Genomic DNA, 18,854 nt, shown 5'->3' with positions numbered 1-18,854 from the left:
TTATGGGGTTTCCCTTGTATGTAACTCTCTTCTTTAGTCCTGCTGCTTTTAAATTTTTTCTTTATTGGTACATTTTGCCATTTTTATTATAACATGTCTTGGTGTGGATCTGCTTTTGTTGATTTTGTTGGGGTTTGTGCCTCCTGGATCTAAATACCTGTTTCCTTCTACACATTAGGGAAGTTTCCAGCTATTACCTCTTCAAATAATTTTTTTGCCCTCTTTTCTCTCTCTCCTTCTTTTGGGACTCCTATAATGTGAATGTTTTTATGTTTGATGGAGTCACTGATTTCCCTAAGGCTGTTCTTGCTTTGCATAGTTCTTTTTTCTCTCTTTTGTTCTTCTTGCTTACTTTCCATTACTTTGTCTTCTACATCATTAATTCATTCCTCTGCTTCTTCCAGCCTGCTATTCACTGCATCAGTCGTATCTCACTTATTGCACTCTTCATCTCTGATTGTCTCTTTTTTTTAATCTCTGTGTTAAGGGTCTTACTGATGTTTTCCACTCTTTTCTCAAGTCCAGTGAGTATCCTTAAGATCATTGCTTTAAATAGTCCATTGGGCATGTTACTTACCTGTTTTGCTTAGATATCCGGCCATGACCTTGTCCTGTTTTTTATTTAGGACAGATTTTTCTGTCTTCTCATTTTGTCTACGTCTCTGTGTCTGTTGCTGTGTGTTAGGAAAGTCAGTTGTGTCTTCTGTTCTTGACAGTAATGGCCTTTTGAAGAAGAGGTCTTACAGTGCCCTGCTGTGTTGTGTCCCCTCTTCCCCGGGGCCTGGCGCTTCCAGGAGCCTCTCCAGTGTGTGCTGTGTGTGCTCCTCTGTTTTTTCCTGGCCTCTTTATTCTTCAGGCCAGTCCTCTGCAGAGGCTCTCTTTGCCACTTGTGGGCAATGTTTAGTTCCTGGCCTGAATGTGGTGTGTTTTAACCTGGTGTGCTCTGGTGTGCTTGTGAAATGAGACCTGTCACCACTGCAGCCAGAAATGAGCTCTGGAAAACTCGTGGGTTGGGAGACAGGATGTGGGCAAATGTTTGGGCCAGTCTAATGGCAAGAGTGCCTGCCATGCTGGAACTGAGGCAAGGGTGACTAGGAAGGGTAGTTCCACCAGAGTGTGTGTGTGTTGGGGGGTGGGGTGGATTGGGCCTTGGTGTAAGCAAGTTAAATAGGGAGTGTTGGCACTGCACTGGTTCCCACAGGTGGCTAGCTCTGTGCTTATGTTGAGGGGCTGGAGAAGGAAATGGTGGCTGCATGTTCCTTTGTTCCTGGAGGGTTCTCTCTGTGAACACTGCCTCTCTGGGACACACTCCCAAGATGAGGGAATAACTTCCTCACTGTGTGCCCCAGGTACTCTTCAGATCACTGTTTTTACTCTGTATGTATGAGGGCTGTTTGCCCTGCCTTTTCTTCCAAGAGCAGCCCCAATGCCTCCGGACTTTCCCTGAGCTAAGCCCACTGACCTTTAGAATTCCAGGTTTTAGGCCCCACTAGTTGTAAGAACTCAGTGGAATTCATCCCCTCTCACTTTCCAAGCCAGTTGCTCTGCAGGATTCATTTTCTCCCAGCACTCCCTTGGGTGTTAGTCTGTCTCCCACCCTTCTCCACTATCACAGCAGTCACCATTCATTTTTTCTCTCCCAAGCCATGTCTCTGCCCTTCCTACTTTCTTCAGGATGGCCTCTTCTCTACCTTTAATTGTGGAGTTTGTTCTGCTAGTCTTCATGTTGATTTTTGGAGTATTTAGGATGATAGTTACCTAGTTGAATTTGTGGGTTGAGATAAGCCTAGGGTCCTCCTACTATGATGCCATCTTCCTCTCTCTGTTACACAGTACATTTTTTTTTTTAGTTTTTATTCAAATTCCAGCTAATTAACTTACAATGTAATATTAGTTTCAGGTGTACAATATAGTAATTCAGTACTTCGATACAACACCTAGTCCTCACCACAACAAATGCCCTCCTTAATCTCCATTACCTGTTTAACCTGTTCCTCCACTCACCTCCCCTCTGGTAACCATCAGTTTGTTCTCTGTAGTTAAGAGTCTGATTGGTTTCTCTTTTTTTTCCCTTTGCTCATTTGTTTTGTTTCTTAAATTCCACATATGAGTGAAATCCTATGGCATTTGTCTTTCTCTGACTATTTCACTTAGCATAATACACTGTAGCTCCATCCATGTCGTTGCATATGGGAATACTTCATTCTTTTTGATGGCTGAGTAATATTCCTGTGTGTGTGTGTGTGTGTGCATGTACACACCACATCTTCCTTATCCATTAGTCAGTCAATGGGCACTTGGGCTGTTTCCATAATTTGGCTACCATTAGATAATGCTGCTATAAATGTCACACAGTGAATTTTTTTAAACTATTTTATTTATTTATTTGAGAGAGACACCGCAAGAGAGGGAACACAAGCGGGGGGAGTGGGAGAGGGAGAAGCAGACTCCCCACTGAGGAGAGAGCCTGACACAGGGCCCCATCCCAGGACCCTGAGATCATGACTGATCCGAAGTCAAATGCATAACCGACTGAGCCACCCAGGCGTCCCCACAGTAGATTTTTGAATAAACAAATGAGTATAGTTAAATAATTGTTTTCCCTCTTTTTTTTTTTTTTTTTTTTTTTTAGTTTTATCTTTTCCACAAAAGTGTTTTTGGAAAGTACAGTAGTCAGCTGTGAGCTTTTTGTGGGATTATGTATTTAATGAATGGTTGCTGTGAAATAGAAGTGATTATTATCACTTTGGGGATTTTTCTTTTCAGTGATTTCAATAAATTTTTATGCTACAGGAGCAAGGTATTTTTAACTTCTGAAAGTAGATCCCTTTTCCATGTTCTTTTTTTAATATGCTTATGTGTGCCCATACCTCTCACTTCCAATTAGGCTTTTTCTCTTCAGTGTTTCTTAAATAGATTTCTTAAGGAATAGTTATAGGATAAAACCTTCTAGCTGTATCTTAATATAGTGTGAAATACAATTTTGGAATGGTATAAGCTTAGATGCTTCATCTTACCTAAGATTTAAAAAGTAACAGTCATTTCCTCTTTGGTCGTCCTCACATATGCTCATTATGCATGGCGAAATTGAAAGTGTTTTCTTAAAACTGGTTGAATTTACCACTTTCTCTTGATATATTGTGCCAATTAGTGCCTATACACTGTCATCTTAAGTGCTATATGTAATTAAAGATTTCTGATTTTTCTTAAAGGCAGGATCCACAGCACCATTGTTTATTGAGCAGCCAGAGGAACCTGAGTCAAATGCAGCAGATGGCATAGAATTATTTGAAGACAGTCAACTAAGCAGTCGCTCTAAAGCAATAGCATCAAAAACCAAAGAGATTGAACAGGTGAGAATTTAATCTTTAAGTACATAATCTTTTGTTCCTGTCACTTTGCATGTGGTAGTTAGAGTAAGTATTTATTGAATATGTGTATTTCATTTTGTTGTTTTTCACTTGTTATTCTGAAATTAGAATATAAAATATTATAAAAATTATTTGACTTGATTTCACAGTAATATTGATCAGTTTGGTCCCCTATTCCTGTTTACTTTTTAATTTTTTAAATAAAAAGCAAACTTTTTTAGAGAATATCAATATGCTTGATAGTATGAAGCAATTTTAAATTATTAAAATCAACAGGGATGGGCTGAAGGAAATGTTAAATATACCAAAATGTTAGTAGATGTTATTTTAGAATATTGGGATTATAGATGGTTGTTTTTCATTATACTTTTAAGCATTTTTCAAATAATGAAGAAAAAGTAAAGGATAAGTACATAGGTTTAATTTTAATGATGTCATTCTGAAAAGTTAAGATCTTGTTTTTAATAGATTAAATAGATTGCTTAAGGAATATTTATAGGTCAGAACCTTCTAGCTGTATTTTACTATAGTATGAAATATAATTTTTTTTTAATTTTTATTATTTGACAGAGACACAGTGAAAGAGGGAATACAAGCAGAGGGGGAGGGAGTGGGAGAGGGAGAAGCAGGCTTCCCGCTGAGCAGGGAGCCTGATGTGGGGCTCGATCCCAGGACCCTGGGATCATGACCTGAGCCAAAGGCAGATGCTTAATGACTAAGCCACCCAGGCGCCCCTGAAATATAATTTTTGAATGGATTAAGCTTAGAGACTTTGTCTTCCCTATTGAGATTTAAAACCATTTTCTCTTAAATCCTCACATGTTTAGCAAAATTTAAAATGTTTTAACATGTAAATATTACCTGCCTCATAGTATATTATCACTTTAGAGGATTAAATGAAGTAAATAAAATCTGACAGGGTTGTATAACATGTAACATGCAGTACAAGTGTGTTTTTTTCCTCCAGTATAATTAACATACAGTGTTATGTTAGTTTTAGGTATACAATTTAGTGATTCAACAATTCTATACGTTACTCAGTGTATACAGATGTTTTTAATGTTGTTACTCTCCAGTGCTTTGAGTCAAGGTCATATTGTTATATAGTTTTCTAAAACCTTTTGGAAAATAAGAATAAAGTTAAATCTTTTCTCAGGGTGCTTTCCAGTTTCACATCAGTTAAAACCTATTTGCCATGTTGGATAAGTGATCATCTTAATTAAATTCTTGTTGTCACTGTACAGTTCATATTGATGCCACCCCAGGTAAGAATCCAGATAAGAATCTGGATAGATTTGTTATGTAAGCCACTAGAGTTTCAAACTGGAAGTGGTGAGCAGTGTCGGATGCCTGGAAGAATAGAAGGAAAATGAAGAATGAGAAAATCCTGTTTAATTTGGTGATATGAAGGTGATTGGTGCCTTAAAAGATATCAGTTAATTGAGAACATAAATAAAAGGTTTGCTCCTTAGATGTATTTTCAACATGGATATGAATATCATTACACTATGTAGAATTACTGCCCTTTTGTTCTTTTACTCTTATTTTTCTTAGTAGCACTTGTTTTTTGTTTTTTTTTTTTAAACCACTTGACAAAAGCTTTTATTTGCTTGTTTGTCTCCCCTCATCGAGGTGGAAGCTTCATGAGAGCAGTAACTATGTTTTGTTTATTAGTTTATCTCCATTACCTAATATAGTGATTGGCATGTAGGAGACTCAAAGGAAATATTTTCTATAGATGGTGGGTGGAGTCATAAACCTAGAAGTAACCTCTGAAATAGCCCCTGAGTCCCTCTCAGTCAGAGACTGCATTTTAACCTGACCACCTAACACAGTGCCTAAGCCCAGCACTTCATAGTAAGTGCTTGATAAGAGTTTACTGAATGAATGATTTAATATTATTTTTCTTTTCCACCTAAACAGCAGTTCTTTAAAGGAGAGGCTCTTTTAAGAATATAACTGGTTGAAAAATTTGACTGAAATAGGGTAGGGGAATTTTGTTGTCATTTATTAATATTTGTATCTGCTCTTATTATTATTCAGAGTTGATTTATTTGATCTTGAAAAATGAGCTACCAGTCAGATGTTCAGCCTAGCAGTATAAACATAAAATTACCTAGTATGGAATTAGTTTTTTGTAGTACTCTATGGACATCCATACATGTTTGACTTGTAAATATGACTAGATTTCTGTTTTCATTTTCCCATTGTTCAAAAACACATGAAAAATCTGACACTAAGGAATATTGAGATTATTATAGCAAAGACAGATGACCTAAAGAAAGAAAACTAAATCTAAAAGGATATTACTGTATTCTGATATGACTAGACAAGTAAAGACAGTTGTTAGAAGTGTTATAAAATAGAAAAGTTAATAATGTTAAATAATCTTAAATGTTAAAAATAAATTGTACTTAATAATGTTACTGTACTCTCTTTTTAAAAGAGCACTTTGGTTTTCATCTATTGGCAAGAAAATCAAACCAAAAACCCCCAAGATGTCAGAAAGCTAATAAATAATCATATATAATTATTTTATAAATTTGTGTCTAAAAGTTATAGTGACTTTTGAAAATGAAAAAGTTTTAAGGGGATTTTCCCCTCATTTTCTCTGTTTTCAACTTTTGCACATTTTATTTTTAGAGATTAAATGCCAAATGGATAGGAATAATGTAAGGCTTGAGAAAGCCAGATGGTAGTTACACAGCTGTCCAGTAATTATTCTTTATATTTTTCCACATGCTTGAAATATTTCGTGATTTAAAAAAATGAATAATAACCCAAAAAGCCCACATAAATGAGGCCAACAATTCAAGCTTAGGATAATATAGAAATGTAAATATTGGTATAATGCCAAAGCTGCTTTTTCTCTCTGTTACATCGAGTGCAGTATGTTCAGATATCTTGTAATATAACATATAATTTTTTTAGGGTTTCTATGAGTTAGATTCTTCAGCCCTTGAATCCTAAAGAAATCATTAACTTGTGGCAGTATTGCAATATAAAATAAACTTAATCTCTCTAGGCCAAAATTTGGTTTAATTCAATGTGCCCACAAAGTGGCTATTTGATGTTTAAGAGCATACATATGGAAGTAGTTTGTATCTGAATCACTTCAGTGAGAGGGCAAATTCATGTTTTTTGCTACATTATTGCCATCTCATCACTGCACATACAAGAATTTTGATAGGGTTGGAAATGTAGATGCTTTTTGAAAAAGCTCTCCATGTTATAGTCAAATATGGCGGAGAACCACAGTCTAAAATCCTTGAGCCAGAAGACATCAGGTTGCATCTCAGACTATTGTGTTGCTAGAGATCATTTGAATCATCCCGCTTATACCTGAATATCCTTTAGTGGAGATGATCCACTCTATTGCCACAGCACATTTAGCCCTCTTATGTTTTAGGTCCTATGGTATGTCTTCTTTTGCCCTCATTTCCCCAGGTTTACGCAATTTGGGCCACTTTTACATTCACTTGTCAGGATATTTTTTGAGGTTCTTAGCTTCTTAGCTTAGGGAGATTTCAGAATTTCTCCTGTCATTATAAGTAATACCTAGATAGACAGCCTACAAAAGTATAGGTGATTCATAATCTATTTCAGGTGTTTGGCATTAACCCCTTGATTGTAATATCTCACAAGTCCTCACATACCTCACATACCTCTGTTACTGAATTATTTGATTTGAAAGTGAATCCCACTACTTGCTATTTTATCAATGAGGAATCTTTTAACAAACTGCCACTTTGAACAAACCACACAAATTGAAATCTGTTATTATTACATAACCCTTTTTCCCTCTGTTGCATCTCTGGGGATAAGGTAATATTTACATTAACTGTTCGGAACATTTTTCATATTTAACCTCATACTTTGTTAAAATTGTGCTTAAACATAGCTTGTCAGTGAGATCCTCTGTTTTTTGGACGTCTGGCATCTAATGATATTTTAAAATCTCTGTAATTCCCCACTTGCAAGATCTGGATTAGAGTTTTCTATCTATTGTCTTTCTTCAGATGGAATCAGATAATCTGAGGAGATCTGGGATGGAGTAGATATATATAATATGCATATGCATGTTCTGCCTAGTAGATTGTACAACTATGAATGTCAGGGTGGCTAAAATGAACCTACAGATACAGGTAGAAGAGAAGCAGTTACATAATGAAACACTACTAAAGATGGTGAGTAACTGCTGTTTATTAGGATTTTTTGCTATGCAAACTAATAGTCTCGAAGAAGGAACTTTCCATCTCTTCCCCCTCAAAGCACAGTACTTACATTGTGATTCTCTCTCTACCTTTGTTATATATCTGTGGAGCTTTTTAAAAGTAGAGCTTCTTGGATTTCTACCATAACTCTTCTGGTAAATGGGTTATCAGAGCTTCTCAAGTTTTAATATGCACAGAAATCATTTGGGGATCTTGTTAAAGTACATTTTCTGACTCTGTAGATCTGGGATGGGGCTTGAGATCAGAATTTCTAACATGCTCCTTGATGATGCTGATTGTCCTGTTCTGTGGACCATATTTGGAGTAAGGAATTAGAAGGAGGTAATTGTTTTTTCTGAAGTTCTTCTAGAGTTTTCTAATATGCTAAAATATGCTAATATTTTATTTTCTATTTCTAATATGACAAAAGCTTGAGAACTGTTACCACCTTATTTAAACTAAAGAATTTTATCTTATGTATTTTTAATTGATCTAAAATTAATGTGCAATAAAATGCATAGATCTTAAATATTTAGTTGGATGAGTTTTGACAGTTCTAACACTAAATATCACCTGTAACAAATATTTATGAAAGGCTTTTTCAGAACAGTTGATTATACTGACAGTAGGTGATCATGTCTCAAAATCATGGGATTTGATTTGGTTTATGTTAAATACCCTCCAGCCAATCCATTAAGGCTGTATCTTAAGTACTAACATATATAAGCATATATTTCAAAGGACACAAGAGATTATGCAGTGCAAAATAAGTTTCCTTCATAATTCTTAGCTGCCCAGTTTCTTTCCCCAGCATATAGACTATGTCACATACGTATGTATGTGTATACACAGTTTATATACATTATTTATGTGTGTGTACATACTTTGTATATACACACATACATCGGGATCATGATTGATTCTGATGAGTAGAGGCAAGAGTTGGTACGTGTGTCTCCATATTTTTTCTTTAAATACAAGTGGTGGTTTACCATGTACCCTGTTCAATATATTCATTTTATATCAGTGTATATAATTAGCCCCTACTAGTATTTATAACTTGTGAAGCCATGTTTTAAAATAGAATTCCTCTGATTTCTCCACCTTTATTTAAAAAAAAGTGTGTATGTATTTTTAAAATATACAAGTATCACATTTAAGATGAGCAGTTTTGGAGGGGAGTTGGTTTAGTTGTGGTTATCAGATGCCTGTGTTTGTGTCTTGTGAAGTGCTGTGTCGGATTTAATGATGCGGTAAGGGATCACCAGAGTGCCTGGTGATCAGATTCCTGAGTCCATGTATTCTGAAATCTGTATGTTTTAAAACACCTCTTGTGATTCTCATGGCAAGCCAAGTTTAAGAATAACTGGAATATGTGTGAAATTACAGAGAGAATCTTCATTTCTTGCTTGTACCAATCATTGTCAACCTTTCTCAAAACATTTTATTAGTAGATAGAATTTATGGAATCTCAGTGTATACAGTTGAAGGGATGTGCCTGAAAGTATTCTTTAAATGCATTATTCATGGTATTTCTTAAGTCATAAAAAATTATAATTTGTAGGGGGGAAAAGTCCATTTCTTTTTCTTATTTGGTGAATAATAACTAGGAAAAAAATTAAGTACCATTAGGGCAAATTCATTTTTTAAAACCTCTTTGACTATTTCAGAATACTATCTATCTTAACACTGTCCTAACGTTGTTTTATGAAAATGCTGATATTTCTACCTTGAAGTAAGTCTCTCTGTTGAATGAAGGGTAGATTGTATATTTATCTTTATATATTTACTTATATAGTTAAATTATAGATGGGAATCCTTTCCTTACTCCAGTTAGTTTTTTGGGTTTTTTTTAAGATTTTATTTATTTATTTGACAGAGAGAGAGACAGTGAGAGCAGGAACACAAGCAGGGAGAGTGGGAGAGGGAGAAGCAGGCTTCCCGCCGAGCAGGGAGCCCGATGCAGGACTCGATCCCAGGACCCCGGGATCAATACCTGAGCCGAAGGCAAACGCTCAACGACTGAGCCACCCAAGCGCCCTTCTAGTTAGTTAAAAAAAAAAAAAAAATCAACTTCAGAAATCTTTTTTTTTTTAATAGATTTTGTTTATTTGTCAGAGAGAGAGAGAGCAAGAGAGAACACAAGCAGGGGAATGACAGAGGCAGAGGGAGAAGCAGGATTCCCGCAGAGCAGGGAGCCTGATGTGGGGCTCGATCCCAGGATCCTGGGATCATGACCAGAGCCCATGGCAGACGCTTCACCGACTGGGCCACCCGGGTGCCCCTTCAGAAATCATTTTGTTGCCTGTCTAGGTTGTTAAACTTATAGGTTAATAAGGTTTTACTGTAAATCTAGATCAATCTACTTAATATATAATTTTTATTTTAATTTGAGTTCTACATGTTAACCATTTTCTTGTGACCATATGGGCTGCTCACTAGCTTTTCCAAACTTTTTCCTCAAAATAAAGAAGTTAGACTGAGTAATCTTAGATCCCTTCTTAATCTCCATCATTTAAAACTGAAAGCTAAATATTGCTGCTTCTGCACACAGTGTTGTGTGTAGCTAATTTCAGATTCAGGTATAGAATTTTTAGGTGTTTTAATTTTTTTTTTTTACCTCTTAATAAGGATACAGGCTCTTATAGTAAAACTTTTTTTTAAACTCAGATATACTGTTGCTCAGATATACTGTTGCTATGCGTCAATCAGTAATTAGTGTTTTTTTTTTGTTTTTTTGTTTTTTTGTTTTTTTAAAATGTTATTTTCTTTTTTAAGATTTTATTTATTTATTTGACAGAGAGACAGCAAGAGAGGGAACACAAACAGGGGGAGTGGGAGAGGGAGAAGCAGGCTTCCTGCTGAGCAGGGAGCCCGATGCGGGGCTTGATCCAGGACCCTGGGATCATGACCTGAGCCGAAGGCAGATGCTTAACAACTGAGCCAGCCAGGCGCCCCAGTAATTAGTGTTTTTGAGCTAATGAATTGTGAAGAAAATATTTTCTTCAGTGAATAAGTTGTCACATTTAATCAGTGCTCAATCTGTGGCTCTTCTCTTTTTTACAGTGTCTAGTTTCAGTCCCTGTCCATATAGCCTGATGATTCCCAACACTCTCACTAGTTGTTGCTCCTTCTCTCTCAATATATAATAGGATATTTTTGTTTTACTTTTAAATTAAAATGGGTAGAAGATTAATCAAATGTACCATCTTCCTGAAATGTTAACTAGAGTTAGGGACATGGAAAAAAATCAGCTTTTAACACATAATGGATTAGAATGAAATTATTTTCAAAGCAGTGGCAGCTCTCTTGTGTATGTATGATCTAAACATTTCACACTAACCTTACATAGTAGAAACATTCTTTGTTTTCCCTTTTTATCAGAGCAAGTAACAAACTTCTTAAAAGTGCGGCTCTTACCACTATCTTGTCTAGACATCAAGTCTACCCTACTGTATCTAACAATCCATTATTACCAACCACTTGTTCAGACTTTACATATATAGATTTAGTAAAATATACTTGCATAAGATTTACCCCTGAAAAATTTCTTATTCTCAGAACACATTAAAGATAAATCCTTTATTTTGTCCATATTTCAAGGTTTTTGAAAGTTATAGTTTGTCAAAATCTGGTCTTATTCCAGAAATTTATTGCTGAAGAACAAGTGTAAAGTTTTCGTTTTAAGGAAGTTTCATGTGAAAGTTATCTCATAAGGTAATTTGTATCATGCTTGAAATGTTAAAATCAAGCATCTCAGTCTTTACATTGAAAAGTAAGTTAGTTATTTTATACCTAATATAAACCTGTAAATATGAAGATTATTGACCCTGTTACATTATTTTTACATAAAATATAAGATTTGGACAATACAGATATCAAGCCTGGTAAGAACCATATTTAATATGTTTTAAGTACCAAAAGAGATGAGGCCATCTTGGACCTTATCCCTGGGGATGTCATCACTTAAAATGTACCCAGTTATAAAGCATTTACGATATAGTTGTACCCTGTGACATAAGCTCGAGCACAAGCTTCATTCTCTCACCTTTCCTCCTTGTCCACTATCAACTGCTAGGTAAGGATTTTCTCTAGTGGTTCCAAATTATTGTCCCTTGCTATTCAGTTCTCCTGCTGTAAGTTGACACGTCTGAGTATTTACTTTAAATGACATTTGTAAGTGGTATGGCATAGTAAACACTGGATGTTTCCACTTAGTGTTTTAACTTCAGAGCCCTTTTCCTCATTTGTTAAATGGGGTTAATTACATGCTCTCCCACAGAACCAACAAAGCACACTATGTGAAAGCCCCTTGTATATTGAAAATCACTATACAGATGTTATGTTAGTATTAAGAATTACTTTGCCTGTTTCTTTGCAGCTTTGGAATTTTGACTACTTTCAAATTATTTCTTAGGAATATTATAGAGCAAATCTATAGAAGTTTAACTCTGAGAGGCTGTTTTCTTATCATTGTCAGGATTTGGGTTGTTAAACCTTTTATCCTTATGTTTCTGCTTTTTTTTTTTTTTTCCTTTTTCCCTCCATTCATTCAAAAATGAATTGTAAAAATAATTATACCATGAAATATTTGTTGGTGGGGGGGACTTTGTAATTTCTTCTTTACATTTTCCATTTGGCTTTTTCTTTTATCTCACTGGTTCCAGTCTATTTTTCTAGATATAAGAAGTACCATAAGAAAATAAATGTTTCCTTCTCTTTAGAATTCCCTGCTTCCCCTCCGCATTTCTGAAACATAAATTATTCTCATATTTTCCCTTTGTCATTTTTCATTTTTAAGATGTGATCCTTTCTGTGACATCTGCTGTCTTCTCTTAACTGTTAATTCAGGTATTGTGTAATCAGCTTATCTGTCTTACACATTCATGTGCAGATACCAGCGTGAGTTGATATTCTCAGTTCATTTATACAAGATGTTTTAAAAGTTGCACTAAGAAAATCTTAACTAAAAAAATCTACTTAAGGGTAACTTGAAATTAAACATTAGAAATAAAATGATGATTTTTAGTATCTGGTTCATTGGAGACATATTATCTGTTTTGTTGTCGTCCCCCCCCCCTTATTTTTCCTCTTGTTTTATTTTGTTTTTTAAAAAACTATTAGAGGAAATTGGGCAATTCTGTTCAGAATACTGGTTTACCTCAGTTAGCTGGGATATTACTTGTAGGATTTTTTGTCAGCCTCAGAGCTGAATTTTAAGATTTCTAATCCCTCAGTTGTCAGACTTTGGGGCAAATGAGCACTTACTTCAACATCATTTCTGGTTAGCTGAAGATCAACCGTTCTAAATTCTGCTATGCTTGTATTGTGCTCACTTTTTAAAAACACTTTAATGATGTATAACATAGACAGAAAGAAGTATTCAAAGTATACAGAAAGAAGTATTCAAAACATATTTGTTAACCTGAGTAATTTCTCACAAAACAAACACTTCTGAAAACTACCACTCAAATTGGAGCACCTGGGTGGCTCAGTCGGTTAAGCATCTGCCTGCGGCTCAGGTTGTGATCTCAGGGTTCTGGGATCGAGCCCTCTGCCAGGCTCCCTGCTCAGCAGATAGTCTGCTTCTCCCATTCCTGCTCCCCTCCACCCCCCCCGCACTTGTGTGTGTTCTATCTCTGTCTTAAATAAATACAATCTTTAAAAAAAAAAATACCATTCAGATCAAGAAGTAGAATATTACCAGCACCTCAGGTATCCCTTTATACCCTCTCCCAGTTACTACCCCCTCTTTTTCCCCAAAGGTAGTAACCACTAAATTAATTTCTAACACTGTAGTATTGTTTTGTCTGTTTTTTAAACTTTATACAGATAGAATAATATGGTATATATTCTTTTGTGTCTAGCTTTTCTTTGGTTCAGCATTGTGTTTGTGAGATTCATTAATAGTGTTAACATATAATAGAGCTCCTTATCCTTTTAATTTGCATTTCCCTGATTATTGATGATGCTGAGGACTTTCTCATATGGTTATTGGCACCTCTTTTAGAAAGTACCTGTTGAGATTCTTGTCTGTTTTCCTATGAAGTTGTTTTTGTTCTTTTTTAATTGATCTGCAGAGTTCTTTATATATTCTAAATACAAGCCCTTCGCTAGTTATACATGTTGCAAATATCTTTTCCCATGTTCTGGCTTGTTTTTTCATTCTTTTGATATTTTTGGAGGAATAAAAATCCTTACTTTTAATGTAGTCCAGACTTTTTAGTCTTTTTCTTTATTACTGTTCTTTGTCTCCTATTTAAGATAGCTTTTATTACCTTCTAGAAGATTCTTTGTTTTGTCTCTCACATTGAGTCACAATCCATCTGAAAATTATTTTATGTATAGTGCATATTAAATATATATCAGAGATCCAAGTTTCATTTTTCTTTTCCCATGTAGACTTTCCTTTGACCTGGAACCATTTATTGGAAAGACCATGTGTTCTTTACTGCTCTGCATTGACACCTATGTAATAAATCAAGTGTCCATATATATATATATGTGAATCTGTTTCTGGACTCTGTTCTATACCGTTGGTCTCTTGATCTTTGCAATAATACCATGCTGTCTTTGTTACCATTGCTTTATAATAAATCTTGATATCCAGTAGAGCAAGTTGTCCTTCCTTGTTGTTTTTCAAGAGTACCTGTACTTGGCGCTATGAACTTATGTAGAAATCTTAGAATCAGTTTCTCAATTTCTCAGATACAACAAATAAAGCCTGTTGGGATCCTGGCTCAGGATCGTGGCTCAGGATTTCTCAAGAGGTTTCTATCAAACTGATAACGAAGGCTGTAGTCTCTGAAGACGTGACTGGAGTTGGAAGATTCACTTCCAAGCCCACTCATGTGGCTGTTGGTATGAGTTTTACTTCCTCGCCATGTGGACTGCTCCACAAGGCTTCTCATGACATGCCCTCCCCAGAGCTAGAGTCCGAAGAGAGAGAAAAGGAACAATGCTTTGCTGCCTTTTTTGATCTGTTCTCCAAGTCACATACCATCCGTTCGCTTTCACCTTGGTCTATTCATTAGAAGTAGTCACTAAGCCTAGCTAACACTCAATAGGAAGGTATTGTACAGGGATGAAAATGCCAGGAGATGGGGATCACTGCAGGCTATCTTGGGAGTTGGCTGCTAAATCTCCCATGATCAGTGTTACCTAAATTACCAGTCTTATAAGTCTTTTTCAAAGAACCAACTTTTGGTTTTATTCATTTCTTTCTTGTTTTGTATTTTATATTTCATTGAATTCTATATTTTCTTTCCTTCTACTTTTTTGGGTTTAATTGCTCTTTTTGAAAAAAAAACTCTTGAGCTAGGTACTGATTGATTTGTAGCTTTTCTTTTAACCTATAAATTCCCTCTCAATAGGTCTTTAGTTGCATCTTCCAGAAGTTGATGTTATTTTTATTGTCATTCAGTTTAGAATTTTTTTTGGGATTTCTTCTTAGAGTTTAGAATATTTTGAAATTTCCAAACATAGGAGATTTTGTAGTTTTGTTTTTTTTTTTAAATAAATTTCTAATTCAAAACCACTGTAGTAGAAAACATACTTTTTAGGATTTGAGTCTTATGAAATTTGTTGTGACTTCCATTGTGGGCCAACACATGGTTTTTGTAAGTATTCTATATACTTGAAAGGAAGGTGTATTTTTTATTTGTTGAGGGCATTATTTTATTAGTATGATAATTAGGTAAAATTTATTGTATTAAATCCTCCTTATCTGGGGGACCTGGGTGGCTCAGATGGTTAAGCATCTGCCTTCGGCTCAGGTCATGATCCCAGGGTCCTGGGATCAAGCCCCATGTTGGGCTCCCAGCTCAGGGGGGGAGTCTGCTTCTCCTTCTCTCCCTGCCTCTCCCCCTGCTTATGCTCTGTCTCTCTCAAATGAATAAATAAAATAAATCCTCCATGTCCTTATTGGTTTTGTGCTTGTCTTACCAGTTTCTGAAAGAGTTGTATTAAAACCTTCAAATGTTTGTGGGTTCATATATCTCTTTTAAATGTTTTTATTCCTTTTATTTGAGACTGTTATATAAAGTGCATATGAATTTACAATTATACCTTTCTGAAGTAGTTTTCTTCTTCTCTAATACTGCCTCATATTTATCTAAATTTTTATGTGGTATCTTTTTGTCACCTTGCTTTCAGCTGTTCTGTATTCTTGTATTTAAGTTATTTTTTTTATAAGCAGCATATAGTTGAGTTTGTTTTTTCATCCATTTGGATAAAATATGTCTTTACTTGGATCATCTGGTCCATTTATATTTAATGTAGTTATTGATATATCTGTGCTTAGTTATTCTTCCTATTCTGTAGTCCTTTTTCTCTCCTTTTTTCCATCTTTGGGATTTTGAAAATTATCATTCATTTCCATACACCAATAGTTAGACACTGGTTTTTTTCTTGCTAGTTACACACTGTTTTACACCATGCATTCCTGATTTACTGAAGTCTAACATACACTAGTATTTAACTTCTTGATGATCAGTGTAGGCACTTTAGAGCATTTTAACTCCATTGAACTTCCTCTTGATTGACCTATTACAGTGTGTTTTACTTCCATATATATTTTAAACCCCAAAAGATACTAACAGTCTCCTTTGCAGTTAATATTCATTTAGGCTTATTTAAATATTTACCCTTTTTAGGGGCACCTGGGTGGCTCAGTTGGTTAAGCGACTGCCTTCAGCTCAGGTCATGATCCCAGGGTCCTGGGATTGAGCCCCATGTTGGGCTCCCTGCTCAGCGGAGAGTCTGCTTCTCCCTCTCCCATTCCCCCTGCTTGTGTTACCTCTCTTGCTGTCTCTCTCTGTCTGCCAATTAAATAAATAAAATCTTTAAAAAAATAAATATTTACCCTTTTAAATTTTTTCATTTTTTTTTTTAAGATTTTATTTATTTATTTGACAGAGACACAGCAAGAGAGGGAACACAAGCAGGGGGAGTGGGAGAGGGAGGGGCAGGCTCCCCGCCGAGCAGGGAGCCCAGGACCCTTGGGATCATGACCTGAGCTGAAGGCAGACGCTTAATGACTGAGCCACCAAGGCGCCCCTAAAATTTTCATTGCTTCTTATGTCTCCAACTTCCACCAAGGATCATTTTCTTCTACCCAAGAACAATGACTAAATAGATTCTAGTGTATCCCCACTATGGAATTTTATATAGTCAGTAGAAGGATTTATGGAGAATTGCCACAATGCTGCTGCATTATTTTAGTAGTAAGAAGTATTGTAGGAACTTTGGAGTTAGGGGATTTGGCTTGAATCCCAGTTCAGCCACTTAACTATGTGTCTTTGGGAAAGTCATTTTATTTTTCTGAGCCTTGCTTTGCTCACTACTCTAAGGGGAATAGTGCTATTATCCACTTCATAATAATGTTAGAATTAAATGGGAATGTATATTTAAGTTGGCTAGGACATTGTCAGTAGCCAAAATGGCTGCCATTATTGTTTTATACTGTTTTTCATAGTTGGAAAAGTATTTTAAGTCTTCATATGTGCTTATGAGGCTTTTGTGGGTTAGCCTGGAATCCCAACTTAGAAAAATAAGGCCCAAATTCCAGCCAACTAACTTAAAAGTTATACTGAAAAATAATCTGTTCCTTTGGTCATTCTTGTATTTTAAATTATAACATTTGTGAATGGGTTGAAATTAAAATTAATGTCATTAAACCAAGAAGGAAATAAATGACTGTTCATGTCAGTTTCATCTAGTGATTCTCTCTTACAAGAAGTGAAAGGTAAAGAGCAAAGTAGATCTTGAATAACTGAAATGGTAGGATGGTGATACTATGATGCTATATTGTCATCTCTGTTTACCTGGGATGGTAGTAATTATATTGGGGCTATGAGGGCTTGATTTTTGTACATATATCTTTTAAAGATTAATTTGCTTGGGAAGAAGCCTTTAAAATACATTATAGTAATATTATATTTGAGGTAAGACTTTTTGCCTCTTATTTTTTTACCCGTACAATCCCCATGTTAGATTGATAGGAAATATTTTAAGGTAAATTTGAAATACTCATTTATGGTATGTGAATTCAGGTTACAAAGTTTTTAAAATTCCATATCAGCAAATATCCTAGTACGTCTTCCCCCCATTAAGCCACTGCTTTGTGTCAAGTTTTTCCAGAACTTTTTCCTGAACATAAACACTCCATTGTCTTCTGCTATATATAGACTGTGTCAAATTGTGGTACTTATTTCTATCTTTAGGATATTTCTAACTTCAAGATTATTTTTACTATTTATAAATACTGTACTATTTATTTACTATTTACTATTTATTTTTCATTGGCTTATGTAGGCCAGTACATGCATGCACACACACACACACACACACACACACATTCTTCTTTTGAGGATTCTCAATTATAATTCTTGCCCAGGAGTTTTGATGGTTTTATACTGCATTGATTTCTAACTATGGTTTGCAGTGTTCTGCCCTGAAATTTTATTCTATTATTAGCATCCTTCATTGGTACTGTTTGAGGAAAGCCAAGAAGAAAAACCTTTTGTGCTTATTTCAACAACTGTTCTACTACATGCATTTCTCTATCCTTTATATTGGTTGTCTAAAAGTTACAGATCAGGGCGCCTGGGTGGCTCAGATGGTTAAGTGTCTGCCTTCGGCTCAGGTGATGATCCCAGGGTCCTGGGATCGAGGCCCGCATCAGGCTCCCTGCTCCTTGGGAGCCTGCTTCTCCCTCTGCCTCTCTTTCTCTCTCTCTCTCTCATGAATAAATAAATAAAATCTTTAAAAATAAATAAAAGTTACAGATCAGATCAGGTCTTAATAATTATAAAGATTTTGTAATCTAGAGATTTTAAGTAGTACTCACTTATTCTATTTAAATATTTAATCATAAGCTATTTTAGCAAAAATTCTTGGTACCCTTGGGACCAAGCTTAAAGAAGTGCATGTGATTATCTCAGTAGAGGCTTTTTCTTACATAAAAACATTTTCCCGTTCCAGGTTTCTAATGTAGTACATTCTTGATCGTGATCATGAAAGAGATCAGGGCCCCATGTAAAGCAAAGGAATAAAAAATATTAAATTGACTTTTTAGTGGAAGCCTGGTATTAAGGGAGGGTAGTTTGCAGCATGTTTAATTTTCAAGATTTTGTTTTATTTATACTAAAAATTTATTTGTATTCACCGAGTTCATCAATTGCACAACCAACTGTTGTTTGCCCATGAGAGCGGCACAGCCAACATGTAAGAATAACATCTTTGCCTCCTACTCATAGCTAGCATATGT

The 18,854-nt window shown here is 35.5% G+C and overlaps 1 protein-coding gene across 8 annotated transcripts in view; it reads left to right on the top strand.

Annotated features, from left to right (window-relative positions):
• The window catches only part of PPHLN1 (periphilin 1), a 142,333-nt gene that overhangs the window by 97,211 nt on the left and 26,268 nt on the right, over positions 1–18,854 (top strand). For all 8 annotated transcript variants that reach the window (XM_025883279.1, XM_025883277.1, XM_025883280.2 and 5 more), the window contains one exon: positions 3,213–3,353. In XM_025883279.1, coding sequence (XP_025739064.1) covers positions 3,213–3,353 — 141 coding nt within the window. The remainder of the gene's footprint in view (positions 1–3,212; positions 3,354–18,854) is intronic.

The sequence above is a fragment of the Callorhinus ursinus genome, unplaced genomic scaffold (genome assembly GCF_003265705.2).
Source record: "Callorhinus ursinus isolate GAN/ISIS: 27379988/994484 unplaced genomic scaffold, GSC_fseal_2.0 scaffold44, whole genome shotgun sequence".
Taxonomy (NCBI): Eukaryota; Metazoa; Chordata; class Mammalia; order Carnivora; family Otariidae; genus Callorhinus; species Callorhinus ursinus.
This window is presented reverse-complemented; position numbering and strand designations above follow the sequence as displayed.